This window comes from Tiliqua scincoides, chromosome 2, assembly GCF_035046505.1.
Source record: "Tiliqua scincoides isolate rTilSci1 chromosome 2, rTilSci1.hap2, whole genome shotgun sequence".
In the NCBI taxonomy this organism is placed as follows: Eukaryota; Metazoa; Chordata; class Lepidosauria; order Squamata; family Scincidae; genus Tiliqua; species Tiliqua scincoides.
In genome coordinates, this window is record NC_089822.1 from 269,834,847 (window position 1) to 269,849,296 (window position 14,450).

Genomic DNA, 14,450 nt, shown 5'->3' on the forward strand with positions numbered 1-14,450 from the left:
AGTTTTTTCTGGTCAAATGGTGGGACCGGCAAATTTAGTCATCCTTCTCTTGGTCCTAGACCAGTGGTTCTTAAGCACCAGGACCCATTTTTCAGAATGACAGTCTGTTGGGACCTACTGAAAGTGATGTCATTGACTTGGACATGATGTCATGGCTGGAAGTTATACCAATTTAGGCTGCACACCTTAGCCATAGTAAGCCAAAGGATCCACTACTACACAGCAAGCCCAGCTGTTATTTTGCATAGCTCAGAACGCGAACAATCCAGCTCAGAATTCAAAGCAGAACACAACCCTTTCTCCAACTGCAGAGCCCTCCCCTTTCCAGCGTCCCCTCTTCCCACCCACTCAGGGCAAAGCATCCTGCCTCTCTCCCACTGGGAGCCCGCCCTGCCCAGCAGCTCTGTACCCAGTATTTTCACTTCCGTATTTTCAGTAGTGGGCTAAGCCAGGTGTTATGTGACCCACCTGAAATTGGCTTATGAACATAGCGGGTCCTGCCCCACAGTTTGAGAAACGCTGTTCTAGACTGACCAGCTATTTTCTTTTGAATTGCTTTGTCCTTCCAGGAGATTTCACACCCAGGTCAGGCAAGGGGATGACAGGCCTCTGGCAGCTGCCTTTAAAGCAGCTCTTCCTGAGCTTGTCTGGGGAGGCACTCACAGAGTTTGGAGAATCAGGGAGAATCTTCCTTCTCCCAAGTCGCCTGGCGATCAGGTCAACAGGCCAAGTTGCAGCCATGATTGGGCTACTCCTCCAAAACAGCTAATTGAGAGTTGATCATTGAGCAGCATCTCAGTCCTTTACTGCCTTTCCTGGGAGTAAGTACCACTGATTCCATTGGGTTTACTTCAGAGCATGGTTATCAAACATTTTGGCATTGAGACCCACATCAAAAGTTCCACGTTGCCAGCCACTCAAGCCATGTGGCTACAATGCTGATTGGGCAGCAGTGCTCCCCTCAAGTAGCAGGTTGAATGGCCCTTGATGCACAGAGTCTAATCTACCTATCAGTTTTGTGAACCACCCAATATTGGGTCATGACCAATGGGTGGGCCACGGACCCACAGTTGCAGAACAGCTGCTTCAGAGTATACATGCCTAGGAGTGCGCTTCAGAGGCTCCATTTCCCTGCTGCAGTGTTAATCAGGATTCTGTCTCTGTTTCAGGAAACAAGAGAGAAGACAGTGGGGATCAGAGGGAACCACGTGGAGTGTCCCCAGAAACCTTGCTTGATGTAGAGAAAGTGACTCTAGGAGGCCAGGACAGATCATGGAGGCAAGTGGAAAGCCCAGCACCTGCCTGGAGGAGAAAACTTGTTGTTTGTCTCCATAAAATCCCGATCAAAGAGGAACATTCCAAAGTAAGGAGAAGTGAGATGTATCCTTTGCATGAGGAAACAACCAGTTGTAAATCCAGCATTAATAAACACTGCAAAAGCCACCCAGGAGATAAATCATTTCAGTGTCCTGAGAGGAGAAAGAGCTTCTGTTCAGGCACACATCTTGCTTCCCATAAGAAGAGCCACACCCAGGAGAAAGATTCATATCAAGAGAGATCAAAGAAGCAGGAGAGGAACCAGGCAGAGAAAAGGAGGAATAAATCTGATGCTTCTCAGGGTGGTGATTTCATCCCAGTTAATCCCAAAAAAGGAACAGGAAAGAGGAAGGAAAAATGCCCTCAATGTGGAAAGACCTTTAGCTTTAAATCAATACTTAGACAACATCAAAGAACCCACACTGGGGAGAAGCCATTTGAATGCTCAGAGTGTGGAAAGTGTTTCAGAGAGAAAGGAAGCCTCAGTTACCATTATCGAACCCACACAGGGGAGAAACCATATAAATGCCTGGAGTGTGGAAAGAGCTTCAGTGTGCGCTCACACCTGACTTCGCATCTAAGAACCCACACAGGGGAGAAACCATATAAATGCCTGGAGTGTGGAAAGAGCTTCAGTGTGAGCTCAGCCCTGACTTCACATCAAAGAACTCACACTGGTGAGAAACCATATAAATGCTTGGAGTGCGGAAAATGCTTTAGTCAAAACTCACACATGACTACGCATCAAAAAATTCATATCGGAGAGAAACCATATAAATGCTTGGAATGTGGAAAGTGTTTCAGAACGAATGCTGGTCTGAATCTGCATCACAGAATCCACACAGGAGAGAAGCCATGTCAGTGCTTGGAGTGTGGAAAGAACTTCAGACAAAGTTCAGACCTGACTTTGCATCAAAGAATTCACTCAGGAGAGAAACCATATAAATGCCTGGAGTGCGGAAAGAGCTTCAGTGTGAGCTCAAGCCTGGCTAAGCATCTAAGAACTCATACAGGGGAGAAACCATATAAATGCAAGGCGTGTGGAAAGAGCTTCAGTGAAAGCTCAAACCTGACTTTGCATCAAATAACACACACAGGGGAGAAACCATATAAATGCTTGGAGTGTGGAAAGAGCTTCAGTTTGAGCTCAACCCTAAGTGTGCATCAACGAACCCACACAGGGGAGAAACCATATAAATGCTTGGAGTGTGGGAAGAGTTTCAGTGATAGCTCAACCCTGACGGTGCATCAAAGAACTCACACAGGGGAGAAACCATATAAATGCAAGGAGTGTGGAAAGAGCTTCAGTGATAGCTCAACTCTGACTAAGCATCTAACAACTCATACAGGGGAGAAACCATATAAATGCAAGGAGTGTGGAAAGAAATTCAGTCGGAGTGACAGCCTGACTTTGCATCAAAGAACTCACAGAGGGGAAAAACCACATAAATGCCTGGTGTGTGAGAAGAGCTTCAATCAGAACATACAACTGACTTTGCATCAAAGAACCCACACAGGTGAGAAACCATATAAATGCTTGGAGTGTGGAAAGAGCTTCAGTGTGAGCTCACAACTGACTTTGCATCTAAGAACCCACACAGGGGAGAAACCATATAAATGCTTGGAGTGTGGAAAGAGCTTCAGTGTGAGCTCACAGCTGACTTTGCATCTAAGAACCCACACAGGTGAGAAACCATATAAATGCTTGGAGTGTGGAAAGAGCTTCAGTGTGAGCTCACAGCTGGCTTTGCATCTAAGAACCCACACAGGGGAGAAACCATATACATGCTTGGAGTGTGGAAAGAGCTTCCGTGTGAGCTCAAACCTGACTGCGCATCAAAGAACCCACACAGGGGTGAAACCATATAAATGCAAGGAGTGTGGAAAAAGCTTCAGTGATAGCTCAACCCTGACTAAGCATCTAAGGACTCATACAGGGGAGAAACCATATAAATGCAAGGAGTGTGGAAAGAAATTCAGTCGGAGTGACAGCCTGACTTTGCATCAAAGAACCCACACCGGTGAGAAACCATATAAATGCTTGGAGTGTGGGAAGAGCTTCAGTCAGAGCTCAGGCCTGACTTTGCATCTAAGAACCCACACAGGGGAGAATCAATAGAAGTGTTTTCATCAGCCCCAATGGCTCATGAATGCACACCAGAGAGAGACCATGTCAATCCAAGTGAGTATTTCATGTGAACACACAACAGACTTTTCAGCAAAGTGAAATGCTGCGAACTGCACAGACAGGCAGCTTTTCAAGCGATGTCCTCCGATATTTAGCAGCGGGAGAGCAACTGTCGCTCTTCACCCCAACATGGTGCTTCTTCCAATGGTTGTTGCTGGTGTCTCTTCTGTATCTTTTTTAACATTGTAAGCCCTTTTAGGAAAACAAACCATTTATTTTGCTAAGCAAACTGCTTTGTCAAATACCCAAACTGAAAAGTAGTATATAAATTTTCTAGGTAATAATAATCATAATAAAACTTTTCATCTGTGCGGAAAGAAAGCCATAGAGATGCTTAAAGTGGAAAATCTTCAGTGCAAGTAAAAGCCGGACCACATGAAAGAACCCTCACGGGATAAACCGTATAAATGCTTAGAGCTGTGCTTCCCAAACTTTTTGTAGACTCACTGGGCATGTTGGGTGTCACTCCCGATTCCATCACTTTTTAAAGAGTGATGTAATGGGAGGGGAGAAATCCAGCCTCAGTAGTACTTCCATTTTTCTCCCTGGAATTAATTGGGATGAAGGTATTATAATTATAGAATTATAATTCATATTATAATTACTCCTCACCCCTCAAGCAGAATAGCAAGGATGTTTCCTGAGCACCGACTGCAAATCTACCCAACCCCCCCCACTTGCCCTTTCTGCTAAGGAATGTGGAAATGGATTAGTTTGAACATTTAAATTTTGCATCAACATGCTTGGCCTGTTGCATAACTGAGGTGTCCTTGTGAAGTCAGACTAAATGTGTCCCAAACGCATTCCTAGTATGATGCGAAAAATAAATACAAAGCCTATACTGGTGCGGTCGTCACCCAGGTCAACAAGGACTGCACCAGGTGCTGAAGTTCCTGGGCACCTGGTGATAAGTGGGCTACAGGACTCCGGATCATCAGTTGAGCAATCAGGACTGGAGACTGTAGGGCTACTGGAAGAAATGTCAGTTAAGTGGGAAAAATACACCAAAAACCCCAACGAAGAAGTCAAAATCTGCTATTCCAAGTCTAGACCAGTCAGAAGAGGTTATGAGAAAAGAATGTACCAAATTTGGAAAGAGAAACATCCAGATACAGAAATATCAAAACAAAGACTAGCAGATCAGCAAAGATTTAGAGAAAGGAATAAAGTATTCACAGGAGTTGAGCTGAAGAACTGCAAAGAATAACGCTGGCTCAAGAAATGCAAGAAAAATTAACACCAAGGGAAGAAGGTGCCCAGGCACCAGTGGAGGTGCTGGCAGTAGAGGATGCCACTGGTGTTCAACCATCAACTGGTGCTGCATGATTTTGAAATCAGGCAACCTCTCCTTATGTGCGCCAGCTTCCTCACGCCAGCTTCCTTGCAAAGGTAGGCATGGGGGGAAGGGAGGAGGAGGGAGAGAAGCGTTCCAGCGCGGGGGAGGGTGGGTGATGGGCGGCCCTGGGGGTGGGCAGGCGGGTGCACAGGGAGCTGGAGGCAGGGCTGGGATCCAGCAGTTGTGCCAGATCCCAAACCCCGTCCCCATGGAGAATAGAGTGGCTTCAAGCCGCTCCACTCTCCTCAGACTTGTGCAACCTCCAGAGGTGGCGCAGGCCCGAGGAGACCCATTGGGGCCAGCAGCCCTTACCCAGGGGTAAGGGGAAGTGTTTCCCCTTGCCTCTAGCTGAGCTGCTGCTGGTCACAAACCTGCCTTGGATGCAGCGCAAGCCTCCTGGCTTACCTGCTCCAGCACAGGTTTGGATTGCGCCCTATCATGATTGAACTGTCTTGCAAGGAGGCAATATAGAACAATGGCTAACAGCTGGCAAAACTCACTTCATCAGGGTTGGTTGGTTGGCAACCTTCAGTCTCGAAAGACTATGGTATAAGCCTACAGCACAAGGTATTCCCAGGCAGTCTCCCATCCAAGTACTAACCAGGCCTGACCCTGCTTAGCTTCCGAGATCAGACGAGATCAGGCATGTTCAGGGTAACAGTTGCTGCACTTCATTGAAAGATCCAGCAAAAGGTGCAGTTCCAAATAATTACAGACCAATAACCTGCCTGCCAACCATCTTTCAATTATTAACTGGTAGAACAGCAGATAAAACATACAACACCTGTTAATCAATAAGCAGCTCCCAATTGAGCAGAAGGGAAATTGCCCAAACACTCGAGGAACGAAAGACCAATTACTGATTGTCAAAATAAGAACATAAGAACATAAGAACATAAGAACATAAGAACAGCCCCACTGGATCAGGCCGTAGGCCCATCTAGTCCAGCTTCCTGTATCTCACAGCGGCCCACCAAATGCCCCAGGGAGCACACCAGATAACAAGAGACCTCATCCCGGTGCTCTCCCCTACATCTGGCATTCTGACTTAACCCATTCCTAAAATCAGGAGGTTGCGCATACACATCATGGCTTGTAACCCATAATGGATTTTTCCTCCAGAAACTCGTCCAATCCCCTTTTAAAGGCGTCTAGGCTAGACGCCAGCACCACATCCTGTGGCAAGGAGTTCCACAGACCGACCACGCGCTGAGTAAAGAAATATTTTCTTTTGTCTGTCCTAACCCGCCCAACAATCAATTTTAGTGGATGTCCCCTGGTTCTGGTATTATGTGAGAGTGTAAAGAGCATCTCCCTATCCACTCTGTCCATCCCCTGCATAATTTTGTATGTCTCAATCATGTCCCCCCTCAAGCGTCTCTTTTCTAGGCTGAAGAGGCCCAAACGCCGTAGCCTTTCCTCATAAGGAAGGTGCCCCAGCCCCGTAATCATCTTAGTCGCTCTCTTTTGCACCTTTTCCATTTCCACTATGTCTTTTTTGAGATGTGGTGACCAGAACTGGACACAATACTCCAGGTGTGGCCTTACCATAGATTTGTACAACGGCATTATAATACTAACCGTTTTGTTCTCAATACCCTTCCTAATGATCCCAAGCATAGAATTGGCCTTCTTCACTGCTGCCGCACATTGGGTCGACACTTTCATCGACCTGTCCACCACCACCCCAAGATCTCTCTCCTGATCTGTCACAGACAGCTCAGAACCCATCAGCCTATATCTAAAGTTTTGATTTTTTGCCCCAATGTGCATGACTTTACACTTACTGACATTGAAGCGCATCTGCCATTTTGCTGCCCATTCTGCCAGTCTGGAGAGATCCTTCTGGAGCTCCTCACAATCACTTCTGGTCTTTACCACTCGGAAAAGTTTGGTGTCATCTGCAAACTTAGCCACTTCACTGCTCAACCCTGTCTCCAGGTCATTTATGAAGAGGTTGAAAAGCACCGGTCCCAGGACAGATCCTTGGGGCACACCGCTTTTCACCTCTCTCCATTGTGAAAATTGCCCATTGACACCCACTCTCTGCCTCCTGGCCTCCAACCAGTTCTCAATCCAGGAGAGGACCTGTCCTCTAATTCCCTGACTGTGGAGTTTTTTCAGTAGCCTTTGGTGAGGGACCGTGTCAAACGCCTTCTGAAAGTCCAGATATATAATGTCCACGGGTTCTCCCGCATCCACATGCCTGTTGACCTTTTCAAAGAATTCTATAAGGTTCGTGAGGCAAGACTTACCCTTACAGAAGCCATGCTGACTCTCCCTCAGCAAGGCCTGTTCGTCTATGTGTTTTGAGATCCTATCTTTGATGAGGCATTCCACCATCTTACCCGGTATAGATGTTAGGCTGACCGGCCTATAGTTTCCCGGGTCCCCCCTCTTTCCCTTTTTAAAAATAGGCGTGACATTTGCTATCCTCCAATCTTCTGGCACCGTGGCCGTTTTGAGGGACAAGTTGCATACCTTAGTCAAGAGATCTGCAACTTCATTCTTCAATTCCTTAATAACCCTTGGGTGGATGCCATCAGGGCCCGGTGACTTATTGATCTTTAATTTATCAATGAGGTCTGAAACATCTTCTCTTTTAACCTCTATCTGACTTAACTCCTCAGTTAGGAGGGGCCGTTCGGGCAGCGGTATCTGCCCGAGGTCTTCTGCCGTGAAGACAGATGCAAAGAACTCATTTAATTTCTCTGCCATCTCTAAGTCTCCTTTTATCTCCCCTTTCCCTCCCTCACCATCCAGAGGGCCAACCGCTTCTCTGGCGGGTTTCCTGCTTCTAACATATTTGAAGAAGCTTTTATTATTCCCCTTAATGTTGCTGGCCATGCGTTCCTCATAGTCTCGCTTGGCCTCCCCTATCACCTTCTTACATTTCTTTTGCCACAGTTTATGTTCCTTTTTATTCTCTTCATTAGGGCAAGACTTCCATTTACGGAAGGAAGCTTCCTTGCCCTTCACAGCCTCTCTAACTTGGCTGGTTAGCCATGCGGGCACCCTCCTGGATTTAGTGGAACCCTTCTTTCTTTGCGGTATACACCTCTGCTGGGCCTCTATTACTGTTGTTTTAAGCAGCCTCCATGCACTCTGGAGAGACTGGACTCTTTTTACCCTCCCTTTCAACCTCCTTCTAACCAGCCTCCTCATTTGAGGGAAGTCCGCCCGTCGGAAGTCAAGGGTTTTTGTTAGAGATTTGCCTGGTATTCTTCCCCCAACGTGCAGGTCAAAACGGATCGCAGCATGATCACTGTTCCCCAATGGCTCAGTAACGTTTACATCTCTAACCAGGTCCTGCGTACCGCACAAAATTAAATCCAGAGTCACCTGTCCTCTGGTGGGCTCCGTGACTAGCTGATCTAAGCCACAGTCATTTAGCACGTCAAGAAATCCGGTTTCCTTATCGTGACCAGAACACAAATTGACCCAGTCAATATGAGGATAATTGAAGTCCCCTATGATTACAACCCTGTCCTTCCTTGTCACCTCCCTGATCTGTTTCCTCATTTCAAGGTCCCCATCAGATTTCTGGTCTGGAGGACGATAGCACACCCCCAGTATTACATCGCTGCACAAGCCTGGTAATTTAACCCACAGAGATTCTACGGTGGAGTCGGACCCACCTTCAATCTCTACTTTGCTGGATTCTATCCCTTCCTTAACATAAAGGGCCACCCCACCTCCAACACGCCCCTGCCTGTCCCTCCTGTAGAGTTTATAGCCCGGGATTGCGGTATCCCACTGATTCTCCGCATTCCACCAGGTTTCCGTTATGCCCACTATGTCAATATTTTCCCTTGTCACCAGACATTCCAGTTCTCCCACCTTTGCTCGTAGACTTCGGGCATTCGCATAAAAGCATTTATACACGGAATGCCCCAGGATGGGCTGCTTATTCGCTCCTTTGTCCCTGCATCCTCTCATTGTGCCAAACTGTCTATCACATCCCATCTCCCTACCTTTCCCAATTTCTTCTCCTACCCTGCCTTTGTCTTGTTGTTCTCTAACCTCCCCATCCTCATCCCATAGGGATGAGGAGTCCCGAACCGGATGCCCCTCGGCTCCTGTCGGCCTTCCCCCAGGGATCAGTTTAAAAGCTGCTCTGCCACCTTTTTAATGTTATGCGCCAGCAGTCTGGTTCCATTCTGGTTCAAATGGAGCCCGTCCCTCTTGTACAGGCCCCGCTTGTCCCAAAACGTTCCCAGTGCCTAACGAATCTAAACCCCTCCTCCCTACACCACCGTCTCATCCACGCATTGAGACCCCTGATCTCCGCCTGCCTAGCTGGCCCTGCGCGTGGAACAGGTAGCACTTCAGAGAACGCTACATTTGAGGTCCTGGCTTTCAGCTTCCTGCCTAAAAGCCTAAATTTGGCCTCCAGGACCTCCCAGCTACACTTGCCCACGTCGTTGGTGCCGACATGCACCACAGCCGCTACCTCTCCCCCAGCACTGTCTACCAGCCTGTCTAGACGAGAAGTGATGTCCGCAACCTTCGCACCAGGCAGGCAAGTCACCATGCGGTCCTCACATCCGTCGCAAACCCCCCTCTCTATGTTTCTAATAATCGAATCCCCCACTACAAGAAGCCCCCGACCCCCCTCCCGCCGAGGAGTATCCCGAGTGCGCTCGGATACGGGCCCATCCCCTGGAGAAGGGATCCCCCCTAGGGGATTGTTTCCCTCCTCTCCAGGATGATGTCCTCCAGTCCCGAGACTTCCCACCCGGGCAGCCGAGGAGCTGCACGCCTGAGGTTGGGACGAAGCCTGATCGTCCCCGGAAGTCTCCCCACGGTCCTCCTCTGGCTGCCTGCGCTTCTCCAGGTCGGCCACCAAGGCTTCAAGGGAGCGGACGCGTTCCCTGAGAGCCTGGAGCTCCTTGCACCGAGGACACACCCATGACTTATGCCCCAGAGGCATATAGTCATACATGTGGCACTGGATGCAAAACACTGGATAGCCCCCACCCTGCTGCTGGCTGTCTGACTGCATAGCTTTTTTGTTGTTGTTGTTGTTTTATTTAGGGGTCCTTTTAGAAACCTTACACTGGATAGCAGCCCTCTTCTCAAGGGAAGAGGAAGGGCAGTGTATGGGGCCCTGGCCTCCTCGCCCTGCTGCTGAACTCGCCCAGATGCTAAACTCTTGTGCCTTACCTGGCACTTGGTTCCCAGAGGCCACACGCGTCTGCAGAGAGCCTCACGCGATGTCCTGCCTAGCTTTATACTCCTGGCTGGCTCCTCCCCCCTCCTTCCTTCCTGATTGAAAGGGGGCTGGCCTTCCCAGGTGAGTTTACAAAAGCTCAGGAAGGCAAATGGCTGCTGATGGGCGTGACCTACTCTGCAGGCTCCTGAATGGACTGCTTGGATTAGCCTAATGGGGCTCTTACTGGGTTGGGAATTGGCCCTTCCTAGGTCCTTTCCCTCTTAGTTCTGTTCTCTTAGGCTGGACTGTTTTTGTAACCTCAAGCTAGTTTTTATTTGGGTTTGTTTAATTATTTATTGCTCTCTAGATCCTGTGTCCCAATTTACTGACCTGTTTAGGTTATGTTCCAACTTAGATTAGGTTTAACCTGGGTTAAGTATAGGTTTAATTTAAACAAGTAGAAAACCTGCTTTTCACTTTATCCTCCTCCCTTCCTTCGATTAAGTGCTACCTTAGGTGCAGCTAACTTTCAACTTTGATTTAAATGCCTGACCCTTGGGCACTTACTCACGAGTAGGACGCTGCTCTTACTCACGAGTAGGACTCTGCTCCTGCTCAGAGTAGCCCTATGTACCTCCCTTAGGTGCTAACTTTCAATTTTGATTTAAGGTTGCTTTAAAGGTAAGGTTAAGGTTAGAAGACAGGGAGTTAGAAAGACAAAGCGTTAGAATGCGTACACTTACCTCCTGCTCCTGCTCCTCCTCCTCTCCTTCTCCAAAACTCAGAGGTCTCCTTGCCTTCTCCTCGCCCAGATGCTAAACTCTTGTGCCTTACCTGGCACTTAGTTCCCAGAGGCACTTGGTTCCCAGAGGCCACACGCGTCTTTCAAATGTTTTAGAAAACAGCAAGAAGAGAAAAACGAATCCAAGTGTTGCAGGGATCGACTACGAGAAGGCCTTTGACTCATTGCCTCCTGCTTGGGTATTAAAAGGTTTAGAAATAACAGGTGTCAGCAAAAACATCCCGGCATTTCTAAAAAGGCAATGAGCAGGTGGAGTACAAACAATCAATGGCAAGACTCCTGGTCAAGTGAACATCAGAAGAGGCATCTTCCAAGGGGACTCACTCTCACCGCTGCTGTCTGTTATTGCCATAACTCCACTTTCACAAATATTAAATAAAACAGGTCTTGGATACCTTGGAAAATATCAAATAAAATCATCTGCTCTACATGGATGAGGTAAACTTGTGTGGAAATCCCAATCTGAAATCAAATCACTAATAAACACTATTTGTATATATAGTAATGATATCACAATGGAATTTGGACTAGATAAGTGTGCTGCATTAGGGCCCAGTCCTATCCAGTTTTCCAGCACCAGTGCAGCTGCAATGCAGCCCTAAAGTAAGGGAAGAAATGTTTCCATGCCTTAAGGGGGCCTCTGTGACCACTGCCCCACCACAAGATGAAGTGCATGCCCCATTGGAACAGGTGCACCGGCACTGGAAAATTGGATAGGATTGGGCCCTTAATAATGAATAGAGGGGAAAATGATAAAAACTGAAGAAATAGAGTTGCCCAGTGGAAACCATATTAAGAACTTGGATGAGGAAGAACCTTATAAATATCTGGGCCTACTTCAGGCAGATAACATCAAACATCCTGAAGATAAAAGCAAATTGAAAGTGAACACATCAGGAGAGTCAGAAAAATTCTGAAGTCCAAACACCAGCTGGGAACACCATCAAAGCCATAAACCCCAGAACTAGAGACCTTAGATCATAAGACTCGGAACATAATGACCAATGACCACGCTCTGCACCCCCACAGTGATGTGGAGAGACAGAATGGCAAAAGTCCATCAGGCAGCAGAGGAAGAGAAAGAGGCCTTGAAGAATATACAAAGGATAGCTGTTGGGGTAGAATTGGGTAACGGGATTAGAGCATGTTAGTGGGGTAGAGTTTATTAATAAGATGGCACCGTACCGTGGTACAGTAGGATGATGGGTAATGGAAGAGCTTGACCTGACAGCAAACAAAAAGAGAATTCTGGCCTGGTAACTTCAGAGCCAGCCGAGGAATGGTATTTCTGCAAGATGGCCCATTTGGGAACAGGGGGACAGTTGGGATGAATTGCAGAGACCAACTGGTCAAGCAGGCAGAGCCATGAACAAGGGGCAAATTGCTTTCGGGCGCTGGGGGGCCTAGGCGCCCGTGGAGACCTTGAAGGGAGATGGGGGAGTGAGGAATCGGCCTGGTAACTGAGGGATGAGGCGGACGTGGTTGGTTGGTGGCTTGGGTTGATGGGAGTCAGCATTTTTTGGGTTGGGTGATTGGTCCAGTACCCCTCGTGGGTCTTGGAAAATTTCCTATAACTGTGCGCTTGGCTCCTCAGCCTGGCATCTGCCACACGAAGTGCTGTGGGAATATCCATCTGCCAAGGTAACTGTGTTGGATAGTTAAGTTAGCACTCGAGTAGAGTAGAGTAGAGTAGAGTAGGACGAGATGGCTTTATTATTTTCCTGACTTGCTGTAAGTATGTTGTATCTGGTTGCCCTACCATCCTCTTGTCCTGGCTTAGCCAGGATGAGTGTTGGTCACCTAAGCAATCTGTAATTTACTCTGAATAAACTTTCTACTTTGAATGAGTGTGGGTGTGTTTCATGCTGGAGGGGCTTTGCTCAGAAATAATAATAATAATATTGGCAACCTTCAGTCTCGAAAGACTATGGTATCACGCTCTGAAAGGTGGTTCTGGAACAGTGTCTAGTGTGGCTGAAAAGGCCGATTCGGGAGTGACAATCCCTTCCACACTGGGAGCAAGTGCAGTCTGTCCCTGGCCTGTCTCCCTGGCTATGGGCCTTCCTTCTTTGCCTCTTAGCCTCAGACTGTTGGCAAAGTGTCTCTTCAAACTGGGAAAGGCCATGTTGCACAGCCTGCCTCCAAGCGGACCGCTCAGAGGCCAGGGTTTCCCACTTGTTGAGGTCCACTCCTAAGGCCTTCAGATCCCTCTTGCAGATGTCCTTGTATCGCAGCTGTGGTCTACCTGTAGGGCGCTTTCCTTGCACGAGTTCTCCATAGAGGAGATCCTTTGGGATCCGGCCATCATCTATTCTCACGACATGACCGAGCCAACGCAGGCATCTCTGTTTCAGTAGTGCATACATGCTAGGGATTCCAGCACGTTCCAGGACTGTGTTGTTTGAAACTTTGTCCTGCCAGGTGATGCCGAGAATACGTCGGAGGCAGCGCATGTGGAAAGCGCTCAGTTTCCTCTCCTGTTGTGAGTGAAGAGTCCATGACTCGCTGCAGTACAGAAGTGTACTCAGGACGCAAGCTCTGTAGACCTGGATCTTGGTATGTTCCATCAGCTTCTTGTTGGACCAGACTCTCTTTGTGAGTCTGGAAAACGTGGTAGCTGCTTTACCGATGCGTTTGTTTAGCTCGGTATCGAGAGAAAGAGTGTCGGAGATCGTTGAGCCAAGGTACACAAAGTCATGGACAACCTCCAGTTCATGCGCAGAGATTGTAATGCAGGGAGGTGAGTCCACATCCTGAACCATGACCTGTGTTTTCTTCAGGCTGATTGTCAGTCCAAAATCTTGGCAGGCCTTGCTAAAACGACCCATGAGCTGCTGGAGATCTTTGGCAGAGTGGGTAGTGATAGCTGCATCGTCGGCAAAGAGGAAGTCACGCAGACATTTCAGCTGGACTTTGGACTTTGCTCTCAGTCTGGAGAGGTTGAAGAGCTTTCCATCTGATCTGGTCCGGAGATAGATGCCTTCTGTTGTCGTTCCAAAGGCCTGCTTCAGCAGGACAGCGAAGAAGATCCCAAACAAGGTTGGTGCAAGAACACAGCCCTGCTTCACGCCACTTCGGATGTCAAAAGGGTGTGATGTGGAGCCATCAAAGACAACAGTGCCCTTCATGTCCTTGTGGAAGGATCTGATGATGCTGAGGAGCCTGGGTGGACATCCGATCTTGGGGAGAATCTTGAAGAGGCCGTCCCTGCTGACCAGGTCGAAAGCCTTCGTGAGATCTATGAAGGCTATAAAGAGTGGCTGTCGTTGTTCCCTGCATTTCTCCTGCAGTTGTCTAAGGGAGAATACCATATCAGTGGTGGACCTGTTGGCTCGGAATCCACACTGTGATTCTGGATAAACGCTCTCTGCAAGTACCTGGAGCCTCTTTAGTGCAACTCGGGCAAACAACTTTCCTACAACGCTAAGGAGAGAGATGCTGCGGTAGTTGTTGCAGTCACCCCTGTCGCCTTTGTTCTTGTACAGCGTGATGATGTTTGCATCCCTCATGTCTTGAGGTACTCCACCTTCTCTCCAGCAGAGACGGAGGATTTCATGCAGCTCAGTGACGATGATCTCTTTGCAGCACTTTAGGACTTCAGCAGGGATGCTGTCTTTTCCAGGTGCCTTGCCAAAGGCAAGGGAGTCCAGGG

The 14,450-nt window shown here is 48.1% G+C and overlaps 1 protein-coding gene and 1 pseudogene across 1 annotated transcript in view; one reads left to right on the forward strand and one right to left on the reverse strand.

Annotated features, from left to right (window-relative positions):
* Positions 1–14,450, forward strand: part of LOC136639188 (zinc finger protein 721-like) — a 117,059-nt gene that overhangs the window by 11,549 nt on the left and 91,060 nt on the right. Inside the window, exon 6 of the mRNA XM_066613192.1 lies at positions 1,170–3,380. Within this exon, the coding sequence (XP_066469289.1) occupies positions 1,170–3,380 (2,211 nt within the window). The remainder of the gene's footprint in view (positions 1–1,169; positions 3,381–14,450) is intronic.
* On the reverse strand, positions 5,394–5,513 carry LOC136642827 (5S ribosomal RNA; annotated as a pseudogene).